General features: G+C 45.6%; 1 protein-coding gene across 1 annotated transcript in view; it reads left to right on the top strand.

Moving 5' to 3' along the window:
* Positions 1-8136, top strand: part of NCAPG2 (non-SMC condensin II complex subunit G2) — a 1155695-nt gene extending 1147559 nt beyond the window's left edge. The window contains exon 28 of the mRNA XM_069647980.1: positions 7933-8136. Coding sequence (XP_069504081.1) covers positions 7933-7984 — 52 coding nt within the window. The 3' untranslated portion in view covers positions 7985-8136. The remainder of the gene's footprint in view (positions 1-7932) is intronic.
* Positions 8137-17339: the final 9203 nt, after the last annotated feature.

Here is a 17339-nt window from a genome sequence, read left to right as displayed (position 1 = left end):
AGTTTGCTTCTGTTTTAAAGAGACCCATCCCGTGATGGATTGCAGCGAGACAGTTAATAATCTGTTCCAAAATGGCTGGTGTGAAGGAAGAAAAGGTGAACATGATGTTAGTATGAACCATGAGCTCCAATGTTAATATATTATTAGCGTGCACTTTCAAATATCTACCTTTTCTTGAAACGTGTTACAGTGCAACCATATGCTTTAAAAAAATATTATACTTGGTTAATATGTCTCAAGGTAATTTGCGGAAGTAGCGAAGTTGTAACTAGTCGAGGAATGTCCATTAAATTAATCCTACTGCTCTGTCCGTCCTCAGGGATTCAATCTATTCAGTTTTGTACCACATAATCTAGACCAGCAGTTTGGATACAGGGTTTTGGGGAAAAATATCCTAACTTGCATTAGTTTGACCGCATCTAATTCAGTTACTGACACATGAGCTGTTTAATGAAATGATCAAAATAAGAATATACAATTCAATTTTTGCCTCAAACAAATCACTTTTCAAGTTCAATCAAATATTAGAATTTTCTTTCCACCATGTAGTGGAGTTGCTCACTTACCCAGAGCTCTGCCACTCATGACTTGAGAAAAACGTTTGTTTAGCCTGTATAACTTATTTCCTTAAGTAGTTGGTTACACAAATTAAATAGCATGAATCGCCCTTTATGGGATAGAACAGTAGAAGGTTACATTCAAGAATATTCTTCAGAGTTAGAGCTTCAGTGTTTGAATAAGCTGCATGGAGACATGTTAACTAAGTATCATTTTGTTAAAGGTTACACAGGTACATATTTAAACTAAAATCAGATGCTTTAAAATGCACACATTAATACTGGAAATTGAGTTCATACAGCGTGTAGAGAATGCTCAAATGAAGTGAAACCCCCAGCAGAGGGTTTTGTTAAATGGGTGACTGCCACCCAAATTAGGAGTCCAGATCCAAAGGAGGTGGCCTATAACAAGGGTGAAGTTCACCTTGCACACAACAAATCCTGATTTTAAGGGATGTAATACTATTAGAACTTGTGTGTCTCATCTGGGGGCAGAGGTTATCCACGTCTACTTGCCCAGTATGCACACATCACAAAGGGAAGCTTGAAATGCAGCGTTATGTAGGTAATTGGATCCTGAATTCTATGGTGGTTTATTGTCGAGAGGACTGCAAACTGTGTGGAGAATAACGGAGAATCATGTTGCAGTCTTCTATTGATGATTGGAGCCTGCATTCTAAATTTTGTGACTGTCCAAAGAAATCCTGCTGTAATAAAAATTGAGCAATATGACAGATAGACATGTATAAAACGTCACAGCCGTGAAAAAGAGCTCAATTGTGTCTTGCACTTATCGGTTGAACACATATAAAAACAAAATTGAAACTTTATTCAGCTTAAATAAAGGCCACCACTGATGTGCAGAATAATAATGTAACCCCTGGAAGAGCCTGTAACATTTTGACATCTTTGGCTGCTCCATCCTTAAGTAGGAGTGACAGCTGGTGCTCATATTTTCTTCGATTCATCTACTTTGTAGCTCAAACTAGAGCTGTCATTTTTCGCACAAGTAGGGCCCAAAAGTTCAGTACTTCAGTTTTTGGTAGTCACCACAGCAGTGAGTCAGGGGACTGAGTAACATGCTGAGCCAGTAGATGTTGGACGCGTGAGAGTTATGGCGAGGAACCACTGTGCCCTGGCTCCCAGCACATGGAAGGGGACTGCTACATTGATGCTCCACAAATGAGTCCCAGGGGGTCCAGTCCCTCTTCACCCACTAGCCCATCGCAGCAGACCAGGCCAGGAAGTTTACACCCTGGAAATAGTCTACAGGCTAATGAACAGCTCTGCCATCCCCTTTTGAGAGAGCTTAAAGCTTGCCCTAGTGGGACCCAAATCTTCCTCACTGAACAGACCTTTAACTTTAACGGAGACCCTTTCTATGTAATAGACTTGGTGTGTACAGTACTGTTGCCGGTTCACCCACCGCATCAAAGCAGTTGTTTGAAAATCCAATGAACCCACGCCAAGTGGATCCCTCTCCATACTTGTACAATAGTACCAGTGAATATGAAAATGTAGAAAGCTTATCCTGCATGTTTTCCGCCTGTAATTGTCAAGCTGGAAATATTCCAGCCCACAGCTCAGTGCAAGCGGCATCTCAAAGGCTCATATTAACACATCTAAAACCAAAGATGGTGGACAGACCAGATAGAAGCTTGGTCCCACCTCCTGAGCCCAAATAGCCCCAGGTGCAATCAGAGAAGCTAACGAATCCCAATCCTAACTGTTACCTTTCACAGCTGCATATCCTCAGTGAAAGGTCTACCCAGGGGGAAGGTAGGAGACCACCTGTAGCTCTACCTGCTGAGCATGACCACAGGCACGTCTTCACAAGACATTGTGACTGAGTCAGTCATGTGGTACAAGGCTGCATAAGACGACAACACGAGAGAATAGGACACGACGTAACCGCTCAGAATTTGTGTGGACGTTAGCTTCAAAGATCTGAAGGCCGAATTACCCACACCTGGTGGAAGAGACATTTGGCAAGCCTTTATGCCCATCCAAATAGCACCTAACAATGCACAGTAGTGAAATTGCAGAGTCTGCTTGTTTGGGCCGTCCTACAAGACCCAGTCACCAATAGTACCTTATTGATCTACTCGGCAAAGGGCCCCCAAAGGAGGCTGTGCTATCATTTCATTCACTTCTAAAGACCATATATTAGAATAATAGAGGTTTGGCAGAGGCTGTGCATCCTTGCGGCTGTGGACAGGGATGACATAATATAGACCCGCCTCCTCTTCTGTCCAATCACATGACTATTGAAAGCATCATGGTCCAAGCTGCTACTGCATGCGCAAAGTCCACTTTTTTCTCCACGCCTCCCCCCAAATATGATTTATATGTCCTACAATGTATTTGCATAAGGAAGCGTTCCTCTCAAGGCCATTAATGCATCTTGCGGTCTGGCACAATACTTGTATATTTTGTGGGTAGTGACATCTGAGGCAGCATCTCACATTCCCGAGGGGGAAATGAGAATGAATTTGACAGCCTGCTGCTGAACTGTCTCCCAGGACATGTTCTATCCTGGTTTGTTTCCTTTCTGTCAGACGGGAGCCAGACCCTTGCCCAATCTTCATTCTACTCCCAACCTAATACTATATCCTGTGGGGTCCCCAGGGCTCCGCATTATCTCTTGCTTTATTGAACATCTGCATCCAGTATCCTGCTCTGCTCATCCACTCCCACATCTTCCCCTGCTACTCATATGCTGATTACACGCAAATTCTCATCTGGCTTGACCTGGCTCAGCCAAGCATGGCATCTCTGCTTAGGAGGTGCTTGTCGGCGGTTGGTAGTTGGATGAGCAGCAATTGGCTTAAGCTTAATGAGACAAGATGAAGATACTGGTGGTCGGCCCCTCCCCTGGTCCTCGCTCTGTCCTGCCTGTTCCTTCCTCTGTGGTCTTCCTGCTGGCCTCCTGAGCTTGGTCCCTGTCCGCCACCTGTTGCTGTGGAAAGAAACCTTGCTTTTAGGTTTTTGGCTGCCTTGTCCACTGAAGCACAGGTCAGCTCAATCTGTAAAGTTGATTATTTTCAAATAAGGGTCAGCCGCAAGGTTTTACCCTGCCTCTCCATTCACCTTTGCGCCACTGTGGTTGCCTCCCTTATCCTCAGTAGCATTGATTATTCAAATTCCTTGTTTCTTGCCCAGCCACTGTACCCTTTCAGTTGATTACAATTGCTCCAAAATTTAGTGACTTCCATCGCTACAGATACTCCCTATGGCTCCTATATCTCTCTGGTACTCTGCTCACTGCACTGGCTGCCAGTCCAAAAACGTGTTATGTTCAAATCTCTCTGCATCGTTATCCTGGCCTACTATGGAGTACTTACAGGAGAAGTTGCAACCATGCCAACCGGTACATTTGCTATGCTTGCAAGACGCTGGTCTTCCTGTTTCATGCTTTGGGCTCAGTGGGATGGGCAGTCGCTCCCCAATTTCTGTGGCTTCCAGTCCTCCTCTGAGATATGGGGGACCAACGTGCGTTAAGTCGCTTTTTGAAAACCTATTTGTTCTAGGTCTTAGCTGTTCCTGTTGCATCTCTCAGCGCCAAGATGCCTCTGGCGAATGTGTGCTTTATAAAAACATTTAACATAACTGTTGGCGGATGGCAAAGAGGCAGCATTTCCAACACTTCACAGAGGATTCGACACCACAATTGGCACTAGAACAGTGTCCATAAGAAACTTCAGGGGTTTGCCCCGGATGTCCAGGCAAGACCTTTAGATATGCTGTTGATGGGGTGCATCTTTTCAGGTCCAGATGACACTCTGGAAAAAAATACAAGCATCAAAAGTGGTGGTGAAATCCCTGGGGCTGCAGTACAGAAGCCATCCATTCATACACCCTATGCCAACGTGGAGAGGGCGGCTCTATGCTATTTTCTCTCATTGAGACAAAGGGGAAGAGACCAGAATGGCCCTAGACCGGGGCAGAGAAGATGTGCAAAGGCAGGAAGAGGTTGTGATGGGAAGGTTTCAAAGACTGCTTCCTTCTCGCTCCCCTCCGGATCTTCTTCTGTCCCGTAAGAACTTTGGGGAGTTCTCTCATGCTTCTGTGGTGCATTGGGTAGGGTAGAGGATGAGGGAGGGAGGGGGTAGGGGGTTGAGCTGTCCCAATGCTTCTCAGAAGTGTTCTCCATAACTTTCAATGGTTGGGTTCACCAAATGGTGTCCCATGGCCATTGCGTTCCCTTCCTAAGGCGCCTGCCGTATTGCCTTCCTTGCCAATTTTCTCATCCACAGATCTGTTTATCTTGCAGGAGATGTATTCCCTGCTGGAGCAGGCTGCCATAAAGCCGGTACTTTCTGTGTAATTATGCCATGGGTGGTACCCACAGTACTTCCTGGTGCCTAAGAACGAAGGACTACATCCCATCTTGGACCTCCGGCACTTGAACAAGTTCCTCAGAGGAAAAAGTCAAGATGGTGACTTTAACAGATACTCAAGGCCCTAGAGTTACAGGATTGGTTGGTGTCACTGGACCTTCAGGATGTTTTTTTCATGTGCCGTTCCAGCCCAAGTACAGGAAGTACCAAAGGTTCATGATTGTCAGTCACTATTACAAGTTTAGTGACTTGCTTTTCAGGCTAGCCTGCGTGCCGAGGATCTCTAGCAAAATGATGATAGTTATGTCAGCGAGTCTAAGTAGAGAGGGGTTTCAGGGTTTCCCTGAACTGAAACGTTTGCTGATCATGGCTTGCTACTACTTCCAGAGAATGGGAATTCCCAGGTGATGCACTCTTAATCGATCCAGTTCAGCTTTCTAGGCCTCATGGCTTGGTGCAGTTTTCTGGTGTCCAAGGACAGTTTGAGAATGAGGTCCCTTAAGTGGCACCCAATGGTCACAGTTCTCAGGCAGAAGACCTCTTTAAAGTCCTGAATCTGGTATCACAGCACCTTCTGCATAGTAAGTTGATTGCAAGAGAACATTTTTGGCAACCATGGCCAGAGGCAACTGGTAATGAATGCCTACCTGAAAGGCTGGAGTGCTCACCTGGATGATCAGATGGTGCGCTGGTTGTCCCCGGCAAAGCTGCATATAAACCAATTGGAACTGTGGACAATCATTCTGGCACTGATAGTTTTCCTTCCTTTGGAATCACACAAAAATGTTGACTAAAAAGATGCAGACTTATTCATTACTGCTCCTGTGTGCCGTATACAAATTCTGACTCCCATTACACCGAAAAAGGGGAGCAGGATAGTCCCCTTCTCCCCTTGTTCGGTTTAATGGGTTCACGGTTTGCAGGGGGTTTCCCCCACTTCTATTACATGGATAGCGGGGTACAATATAGAAAAAGAAAAAAAGGACCCTCCAGTGCCAGTTCCATCCCAGGTTGGTGGAAGGGAACTGACACTGCAGGGATAGGAAAGTCGGCCGCATGCACACAAGTGTGCCACCGAAAAGGTATGTAGGTAGGAGGCGGAAAGTGTGTAGGGGGATGTGGAGAACAAGTGATCTATGTGATCACTGTGCCTTGGCATAAATTAAGTTTGCATTTTCTTACTTGACATTTTCAGTGGTGCAGTGATCATAGATCCCTTCCTTCTAATGGACAGCAATGTGACAATGCATTACCTCAACAAGAGAGGGCGTGTTAGAGGGTCGCTTCCACTTTGCAGGCAAGCAATGCAGCTCTGATTTTTGGGTGTTACTTGAACACCACCTCCCTTTCGGCTTCCCGTCTGGCCAGAATGTTAAGCACAATGGCAGATGCCCTCATCAGGCCGTGTTTGAGCTCCCACCACTGGGAGTTGCACCCGGAGATGCCTATGGTGATCTTCAACCTTTTATTCTTCACCCGAGTATAGGCCCACTCACCCTTCATTTGGGGCTACTAAAACGCTGAGGTATAGGGACTGAGACGGTCCTGGAGATACCCTGGTGGTTATACTTTCTTCAAGGAAACCTGGAACGAAAACAATATACAGCGGCTGCCGGATTCTTTGATGCGGGTGCAGAGCCAGACAGCTAGCATTATTTTTGTGCAATAGAGGATCCATCCTATCTTTCTTGCTGGACCTCACCTGTCTGGCCGTTCAAGTGCCAACTGTTAAAGGCTACCTTGCAGTGCTTTCTGAATTACGAGTGCATGCTGGAGCAAGGATTGGACTTTACCATACCCACAGTGATGACGTTAATAAGAGGAGTGGCAATTATGTTCCAGGCGGTCCAAATTAGTGCCCGCTTGGGATCTGAACTTGGTGCTATCATTTCTGATGGGGGTTTCTTTTGAGCCCATGCATTCCTGTCAGCTCAGACTACTGGCAAATCTATTAGTGGCCTTAACATTTGCATCCTACAAACCTTCGTTCATGGTTTTCTTCTGGAGCAAAGTCAACTTCAGGCCAAGACCATCCTTTCTTTCCTAAGTATTATCTGAATTTAACTTATCTCAGAAAAGTCAGTTTCTGATGTTTTACCATTCTCCTCACTCTTCTAAAGAGGATGAAAGATTCCACAGATTGCATCCGAAAAGAGCTTTTGAGTTTTTTTTTTTTTCCAGGACTAGAGATTTTAGATTGGAACATCGATTTTTGTGTCTTACAGCGGTTCAAGAATTGTCAAAACAGTGACACTTTGCATTGCAGACTGCTATTCAATAGAAGCACCCAATGGACTCAGGCACATTCCAAATGGAATGTGTCCATTGCTGGATATTTGTCAGGATTCTCTATCTTTTGGTGATCTTTTCGGCAGATGGGTCTTTCTTGATTGTCTTTCTCTCTGTCCTTGCTCTCCCCACCATGTCACAATACTACTACGAGAGTCTAAAATAAGGAATCTGTTGGAGCACTATCCATTCGACGGTCAAATGACTTACCTATGGTAATGTTATTTCTGATTGATGTTACTCCCACAGATTCCTCCTCCTCATCGTGGTCCCATCCGACCCCACTGATGGAGAGCTCCACAAGTTTCTTGATTCCATAATGCTGCTTAACATTGGGGGGGGTCTCAGGGGGTAGTAAAGAAGAAACTGAAGTCAAAGGGCGTGGCACATACCATTTGTAGACATCTGGAATTGAGGAGTAGCCACGTCAAGGGATCCTGACGTTTGTATTGGACAGTGCCCCGCTACTGGTAATTAATTTTACATGATCCGCCTGAAACTAAAGGAATATATAAGAGGAGGAATCTGCGAGGAACAGCCATCAGAAAGAACATTACCGGAAGTAAGTATTTTGCTCTGCATTCTCTTGCTCCAAGTTTTGTTTTATTTTGTGCCCGAGAAATGTTTTGGAAAGAATATAGATGCCCCTCCCCCACTATAAATAAGCTTATGTACTTTGTGTTTTGTAACTGTTATAACCCATATGTCAAACATTGGCAAACTGTGTTTTCAATTATTTTTTTTAGAGCCATTTATCAATCGTCAATGAAGATTTTGGATGATGTTATGCAGCCATGACAAGCCTATTCTTCAAGAAGCATGCTAAACTAGACCTTTGTGCTGGAAGAAAGTTCATTGTTTTATATATTTATGTTGTGTAAAAAAAATATACTATTTTTGTAATGAATTCTGTAACGACTTCCCTATGTAATTACATTTAATATTTCCAAGATCTGTCTTTTATTGATTTTAACCTGAGGTGTTCTTATGGATTTCTGAAAGATGCCTGAAAATGCTGATGTTCAAAAGGAAAGTAGTTCAACATTTGAACTTGCTTGTCGCATGATATTTTTTCATTGCAGTGTTTAGGGGTCATCTGAAATGTATGGAAAGTTGATCCATTTATTAAGATGGACATTCTGCCGTTGGTTAGTCGCTGTCTAGCTTTTTTGAAGTGGTGGATGCATTCTTATATGGAAAGTTCAGTCTTAAATTCATTCAACTCTGCTGCCTTATTTGATTGCAGAGTTAAATTGTACCATCCAGAGCAATGTTTCTAGTTGATGGCCTTGCTGTGGTCACCTTAAGATATGTATAGTACGTCTTTATATAGTGAAAACCACAAAATGAGTTGTCTCTAGCGGCTGAATAATGGCTGTTACTGCTCTTAGCAAATTTGCTCAAAACACAATCTAAGGATCAGAACTAAATCAACAAGAAGTTCAACCTGTTTTACTTCATCTCCTTATTGTTTTGTTTGGCACAATGTGGTGCAATTTAACAAATGGCTGTGACTTTGGGAAAAATGCTTTTGTTAAAAAAAAAAAAGTAATTGCAGTCGATGGATAATCCATAGACTCATGAGACTGATGTGATACTTTATAAAGTGTTTTTCTTTGTGTTTTTTCTTACTAGCACATGTCACACCTAAACAATGCTCTTCGTCAAAGCAAGTAGCACGATGACAGACACCCGAGCTATCAAACTGTTCAATTTGAAGAGCAACTAATTTAAGTGTATTTAAATAACTATTTCAAGTGCAAAATATTTTCCTTTACAAAGCATCCATTTCGATTTCAAACACGCGTTGGCAAGAAAAATCAAACTAAAAGAAAAATGCTTTAGAAAGTACCCTTTTAGTGTCTCGATATATATTTTATTATTGCGCAATTAGTTTCATCCATTTAAAACTTTAAGCACACATTTTGACATACACAAATTCACAATTTCATTACAATTCATTTCTTTACCTAAAATCATTAACTTATTAAAATTCAAAACAACTTATACAATCTATATCTGTACATCCCGATTTTTTTCTTTTCCTTGCATAATGTTCGTGATATATTAATCACCAACTACAGGTAATGTGCGCATTTCTTAACACAATCATTTTTTTCTCCATGAAGTCACATTTAGAGGAAATCTGCAACTCTTGTGGCTAACCACGTCCACCCCACTAACACTCCCTTTTCTACCCACCATGCGTAATGCATTAACTACGTATGCTAATTACGCGAAGTCCTACTCTTCCTCGTACCATTACTTACTTTTGAAGGATGTCTGCATCCATTGAGGCAGTTTGTGTTTTTGGGAACTTCAAAAAACCTTGTTCTGTAGCTCCTCTTCCGCCTCCTCTGTTGGGCTCCTCAGCACCACATGTCTTCCTGACCATATGTAAGAACAAAAGGGGGAAGAAAGATGTCGTATGAGAGTAATCAAACCTCAAATAAGTAAATTAAATCCAAAATGTGCAAAACATTTACCCTGGCAAAGAATGTTTGGTTCACTGGTCTGGTGTGATCATTCAACATATCTCAATCATACTAACATCCACATCATGTCAAATGGACATTCCATCTTCTATAAAGCCACGATGTGCGAAACATATAAAATAATAAAAAGAGGGGGTTGCATGAATCACATGGGACTCACTGCTGCCAATTCCATGTAAGCAACCTGCACACATGATGTATTGAAGCATCCCATGGTTAAAATACTTAATAAAAAAAGGCTCTAAATGAATACAGTAATCCAAGCCTAGATGTAGACCCGATCAATACATATCATCATGAATGAGCATTGAAAACTCTTGTAGGTCTACTAGCTGAGGTCATAACTAAGTAACAAAAGGTCCTCCATGCCGTTTTCACACAACCTTCCGAAAAGCTAATTTCGACATGGTTGGAAATGAATCCCGCTGTAGATGTCCACATCAAACCTTGGGTACATAGCGTAGTAAGTCATCACAGATTGGTTCCATATTGGGTCGGGAGGGTCGTAATTAATGTGACTAGGAAGGAGTGGGCCTGAATTAAATGGGGCTTACCAAATATAATTCAGGCATTACTGCGTTGTCCGCTGACTTATGAAGGCATAACACTGTGTAGCTAATCGCAATCTGGTCACTAGGAGTCAAAAGAAACAAATATAACGCAACAGAGGCAACTCATTTGCAAAGTGTTATATTATACATATCACACATAAGACATGTGTATGTTTTACTAAACAAAATGCTAATATCCATTGTCTGAAACACTTAAGTCAGTAACTGAATTTTACACTTGGATCCCATAGTTCATATCCAAATCCAAGCTCACCCTCCTTGTAGTGTGAAATGAAAGTGTGGTGAGAGGCCGAATTGGCGGCTCTGAATACACCTGACACACCTCTTGCCTCAAGCCAGAAGACCACACTTGTCGTAGACCTTTCTTACACTAGAGGTGTAAGGTGAATCCGCTGTGACGTCATTAGCCGCTGTAATGGCAGAGCGCAGCCATCTACTTAGGGAAGAAGCAGAAGGCCTTACACCATGTTTAAATGTACTGAATATCAGCAGCAAGGAGTCAGATTGGTGAAAAGAAGGCACGTTTGCGATAAATAAGTGTAGACCACCTGATATCCAAGAGATGGAGCAGTTCAATTCTTTTCTGGACAAAGTTGCGTGATAGAAAACTGGAAATGCGTTTTCTTTGTTGATGTGAAACTGACAGGACTTTTGTCAAAAAGGAGAAGGTACTGTCGTAAGCACCACTATATGCCTTGAAAACCTCTTAAATGGGGCTATAAAAAATGCAAAAACCTGCCACTCTCCCACCCTTCGAGCAAAGGTTATGGACAATAAAAAGATAACCTTGTACTTCAATGGATTGCATTCTCACACAGTCATCTTGATTGATGTCCATTCAGCATCAGCTAGTCGAATTGTCTTTCAATAGGGCGTAGTGTGGCTCGTCCTAGTCTTTCGACTCCCTCGTGTTCAGCTGCGCAATTCATCTGCTCCGGAAGGGATGACGATTGCGTACTAAAGGGATTTACTATGCCCCCTTACCTCGGTTCCTTTTTTCCACACGCTCAGCATGCTATTTGGAGCACAGCTCGATTCTTCCATTCAATCGAAATTGTTGCTATGCCAGTATGTTGGGGCCCTAAACAGGCTACAACTCTTATATATACAAACCCACAAACTATCTGTATGTGATGTCTCTGGGTCTGGTACACTACAGAGCAATGTGGTTCTTGTCTGGCCATTAATCTGAAGGCAGTGAAGGAATGATCAGCAAAACTGGCGTTTTGTGGACAACCATTGAAACTTCTGGCAAAGCCGGTCCCGAAGTCTTCGGACCGTGGCACCGAGAGGCCTACTCCCCACATTAGGAGTCATGATAAATCCCAAAAACGATTGCACTCATGTAACGAGTCCCACCACTCTTCCTCCTCGCACAAAAAGAAGAGCTGACGCAGACATGATTTAAACTCGTTGGACGAAAAAGGTTAAGTCCTACTCTGCGAGAGGTGCGTCAAGAAAGGCGTGGGAATAATTTAAAAAGCAAATGGTTCAGGTCTTTGAAAAGGCAGCCGCTAGTACGGCTTCAACCTCGATGTCGCAGGTGAACTCTACTCCGACTGCACCCAGTTTGTCCGGCACAAAGGCAGCTAGGAGAGGTCATGCTCGACCTCGAATGAGACGCCTGTTCCAGTGCCGATACTGCCGACACTCTACTCCAGTTCACAAAGCCCCCCCAATCAGTGCAGATTCCACGGGATCGAAGTTGTGGCGGAATTTATAATAGTTCTGCGACTCAATGCAGTCAATCCTCGATGAGGGCTGTGACCCGGTCCTTCTCGGGATGAAGTCTCTAGTGGGGTTGCCCATGATCTGTTGCCCAATTTCATGGCAGACCAAGCAAGTTAACTAGAGCTAGCGGAGGGCCTTCAGAATAGGTACATCCTGAATGTCGAGTTTGAACAAGCAGCACCTTACGTGCATCCGAACGCTCAGTGCCTCAAGGCGGTCGTGAAGGTCGTAGTGACTCGGCGCTATGTCAAAGCCATTGATGCAAAACTAATTGACCAATATCCTCCACCAAGGACCGCAGGCAGAACAAGCTTTACTGCTCAACATTGCAAACCCCATCATGCGCCTGCAGCAACACCTGTGTTCACCCGCGAGAGGTGACCTTCCATTCCTGACAGTGCATCCAAACCTCAAAGTTCTTGTGTTAACGGTTAACTCCAGGCCCTCGACTTTGATGTCAAACCTCCCCACGGATAGGGAGTCTAAGAAGGTTGGCAATTTATTGAAGAAAGTGTTCGCCTCAGGAGGCATTGTGCTGAAAGCCATCAGCCCCTCTTGTGGTTTTGTGAAATATTTGCACTTTTTTTATGGACCATGATCACAGAGGCAGACCACCATTCCCCAGTGGGGAAAGTTGGGCACTGCTTCATGGATATTGTATGTGATGGGAAGCGCTCCAGGCTAGGTTGGATGCTGCAGACTGCGTGGGTCCCGCCATGGGGACATAGACGGTGCTATGCAGATCAGCTTACCTTAGGCGCTTTCCCTGAACATTCAACAAAGCTCCTGGACCTGACCTTCTACAGGGAGCATTTGTTTGGCCCTAAAGCCAATGAGTCCCTCGAGGTTTAAAGATTCGAAGTTGACAGCAATGCCACTGTGGCTAATTTCTATTTTATTTGTATAGTTGTAACGCCCACGGGCATTTAAGTGCTATGACATAGACAAAAACACAAACAATCGTAACAGAAAACAGTCCAGCGAAAGTCAGTAAGCAGAAAGAGTATCTGGGAATTCAATGGATTGTTTTTCTCCTGCAGATTCCTCATCATGATGGATATCCATCATCCAGCTCTACTGTTGGGAAACTTTTCGACAGGGGGCGTAGTGGACCTCAACTCGGCCGTTGATACATCTTGTCTCGCTCTCAATCGTTGGCTTCGGAAGTGACGTCTGGTGTCCTATATATAGCACGTCACTGTGCCCCATGGTTCAGTTCCTTTTTTTCCGTGCTTGCATGCTGTATCGGGAACACGACTCAAGTTTACTCAACATTCTTTTTGTACTATTTGTATGTTTTTCTTTGAAAATCTTGATGCAATGTCGTCTCACATGTTTTCGGACTTCAAACAATGCTGCGATTGTGTGGCCAAAATGTCTATGACTGACCCCCATGACTTCTGTCTATGTTGTATAGGTGTTAGTCACGACACTGAGGCATGCGCATCATGCACAAAGATGCAGCCGAAATCCCTACGCGAGAGGGCCGGAAAACTGGCCTCAGGCCGACCATGTGCCAAGTTTACAGTGTGGTCACTCGTCCGGTCTTCGGCGGCCAAAACTGACGAGCCCACTCCCGACAAGGGGAAGGAACGACATTGCAAGGAAACCAAGAAATGGTCCGATTCCACAAGCCATTCCTCGTCTTTCTCACCGAAGACGAAGCAGCAACATTGATGCAAGTCCAGCTCGTCTTCGGAACGAGGTAAACGCTAGGCGGAGCCAACCACTTGGGAAGAGTAGAACATTTTTAAAACTTCAATGTTAGAAATGTTTACGAGGCAAGCTACTGTGGGTGTGGCTCCGGCCCCCTAACAGCAAGCTTTGGTGGCAAAAGTGGCGCTCGGTGCACCCGACCCCAAGCCAGCCACTTCGTTGGCATCGAAAACATGTTTGGCCGTTACACCTTCCAGGCATAAGTTGCTGGAGGGCTGTAAGGAAGTCGAAAGCACCTTCGGCATCGAAACCTATTCTCAAGCCCTCTGCACCGACAAGTAGCGATGGTTAATTTGTGCTGCTTTCAAGATCGGGTTTCTTCGATTCGATGCATTCCAGATTTGGCGTCGATGACCCCGAGGACTAAGTCGACCCCGTGTACACGGGAGCCAGCGGCGTCTATTTATTTTCGATGACCAGGCAGATTTGTTCACCTTTGATAAGGGTCTACATGACACCAGTGGTGTGGATACTTCCCGAGACCTTGAGTTACAGCAAAACTAGCCATATGCCCATGCTAATATTAGGTTCAGGAAACTGGTTCACAGGGTGCTTGACACTCTGGGGTTGAAGGCGTCCTCTACCCCTCTTCAGGGGTATGAGCTTACTGACATTTTGGACTAGAGTCCTTCAGTCGAGCATAACATGCCTTTCAACCCAGCCATTGCAGACCCTTTAGACTGCTTATGGCAGCACCCTTGTACCTTTCCCCCTGTGAATGGCAATTTTACAGTGACGTATAGGTCAGCAGGAGGAGACCCTTCTTTCCTCGCCACAAACCCTTCCCCGGAAGGGTTGGTTCTACAGGCTGCCACTGTTTTCACCAGACCTGTGGCACCCACCCCTAATCTGCCTATGGATAGATAAAGAAATCTGATGCACTGACCAAAAAGGTGTTCATCGCTGGTAGCATGGCGCTCAAAGCCACTAACATAGCATGTGGATTCAGCAAGGACTCTTTTGGCTTATGGAATGCTGTGGAACATGCTGCTGAATACGTCCCTGAGGGTGCCATGCGGGACGGATTTTTACAGCTGGTGGAGGATGGGAAGGAGGTAGCCAAGCAGTCATTGCCAACAGCTCTGGACGTAGCAGACTGCGTCGGCAGAGCAATGGGTTCAGCAGTTAAAACTTCTGGCTTCTCTCCAAATGTTCAAAACAGGTTGCTGGACATGCCCTTTGAAGGTGACATGCTTTCCGGGCAGAAAGCAGACGAATCCTTAGAGAAATTCAAGGAATCAAAGTTGGCTGTTAAATCATTTGGCCCAGCGGCACATCCGGCCAAACCTGCCTTCAGCTTTGCCTTGAAGGGCAGAGACTATAGACGTTGTGCACCCTATAGCAGGAAGGCGCAGCTCCCTCAAGTCAGGCAAGGGCAGAGGCGCTTCTCGTGTCATCGGAGGGGCCTCTAGAGGCCAACTAGCAACGCCAGGGTCAGCAGCGCCCTCTAAGCCGCTTTGATTTCCCCTCACACGTTGCACCGGTTGATAGGCGGTTGGCAGAGCATTGGTCCCAGTGGCAGGAAATAACTTCTGATGCCTGGACTCTGCAGTTGATTTGGTGGGGTTATTGTCTGCCTTTTCTAAAGAGGACTCCAGACAGACCTCCTCCTCCCCCTATTCAACCGGGACCGGAGCTCTGGGAAGCACTTAGAGCCCTGTAGTCAAAGGGTGCCTTGGAAGAGGTACCTCCCGATCAGAGTGGGTCAGGTTGGTATTCCTGGTATTTCCTTGTGCCCAAGAAGGGAGGAAGTCTCTGGACCTCAGGGCCTTGAACAAGTTACTGAGGAAGGACACATTTAGGATGGTGACGTTGAGAGAGATTCTCCACGCTCTCGAACTACAGGGACTGGCTGGTGTCAATAGACCTACAGAATGCCTATTTACATGTGCCAATACATCAAAAGCACAGGAAGTTTTTAAGGTTCCTCATAGGTAAACCCTATCAGTTCAAAGTGCTTCCCTTTGGCTTCACGTCCGCGCCAAGCGTCTTCACCAAGCTCATGGTGGTTGTTGCGGCTCACGTCTGGAGATCCAGAGTCCAGGTATTTCCATATATGGACTCGATGATCCGAGGGAAGTCAGCGGGCAGGTCTTGTCTCATCTGGAGGACACCTGCCTACTACTGCACAGGCTGGGCTTCTCCCTCAACTTGAAGTCCCATTTGACACCAGTTCAGCGGCTCCAGTTCATCGGAGCAGTCCTAGACACCGGGGTAAGGAAGGCTTTTCCTCCCGGGGAGAGAGTCAGCAACATAGCCCAGATGATGCATTTGTTTCAGAACCATGACGCTCTTCCAGCGGCTGCCTTCCCCCGCCTCTTGGGTCTCATGGTCTCCTGTTTTTTTCTAGCGCCAGAAGCCAGGCTGCGTATGAGCCCTCCAGTGTCTCCTGGGGGACCAGTGGTCTCAGTATCTGGGCGCTCTCACGGATCGCCTTTGTGTCCAGCCAAGTAGTCAGCGAACTTGGCTGGTGGAACATGCGCAGCAATCTATTGGCAGGGGAACCCATCTGGATCTTGATCGTCCCCGAATTGGGTGAGGAGAACATGGTACTCAGATCTCCTGGATCTGGCCATCTGTCCACCTCACTGGTTGCCTCAGCGTCCAGATCTCCTAACCCAGTCAGAGGGTCGGGTGCTCCACCCGACCCCGGATTCCCTCGACCTACATGCATGGCCCATGAGAGGATGAGTTATGATGACTTGGATCTCTCAGAGAAGGTACTTGAGGTATTGCTGGCTACACGCAGACCTTCTACTAGATAGCTGTATGTGTGCAGTTGGAGAAGATTTGAGGCGTGGTGCAGGGAACACTAGACTGACCCTATCTCTTTCCTCACCACCACAGTGATGGAGTTCCTTCTGTCACTGGCCTCTTCAGGTTGCCACAATCAAAGGGTCTTTGGCAGCCCTTTCTGTATTCAAGAGGTCCCCAGACCAAGGTTCCCTTTTTACTATTCCGGTCATGGCCCAGTTCCTGAAGGGCCTTCTCAACAAGTTTACGTCAACCCCATTTGTTGGCCCACATTGGGACCTTAATCTGGTTTTGACCTATTTGATGGCGGCACTGTTTGAACCTATGCATTCATGTTCTTTGAGGCCGTTTTCCATTAAGACAGCCTTTTTGGTGGCGGTCGCGATCGCATCTGCCAGGAGGGTATGCGAACTGCATGCCTTCTGCTGCAAACCTCCCTTTCTGAAGTTTTTTTGTGACAATCTCTTAATGTCGGACCCAGATTCCTTCCTAAGGTTTTCAAAATTCCAGCCGGCCCAGTTTATTGATTTACCTGTCTTTTACCCTCCTCTGCTTCCCTCAGACTAGGAAGAGCGGTTCCACCACCTTGACGCCAAGAGAGCGTTAAGCTTCTATGTTGTGCGCACATCTGAGTTTAGGAAGTTGGACGAGTTGTTCGTGGCCCCTTCCTTGTCTAGAAAATGTCTTGCCATCACTAAACAAACCCTGTCACAGTGGATTTTGTGCAGTTCCCAATCGGCAGGAAGAAGCTTCCAGCGGGCGTGAGGGGCCACTTGACCAGAGCCCCTACAGCCCTCCACCGAGGGTTTCTTGTTAGGGATATATGCCCGGCGGCCACTTGGTCATCCTTACGCACCTTCACCAAGCACTTTGTCTTGGATGTTG

This window comes from Ambystoma mexicanum, chromosome 2q, assembly GCF_040938575.1.
Source record: "Ambystoma mexicanum isolate Mex_15411 chromosome 2q, UKY_AmexF1_1, whole genome shotgun sequence".
Lineage (NCBI taxonomy): Eukaryota > Metazoa > Chordata > Amphibia > Caudata > Ambystomatidae > Ambystoma > Ambystoma mexicanum.
This window is presented reverse-complemented; position numbering and strand designations above follow the sequence as displayed.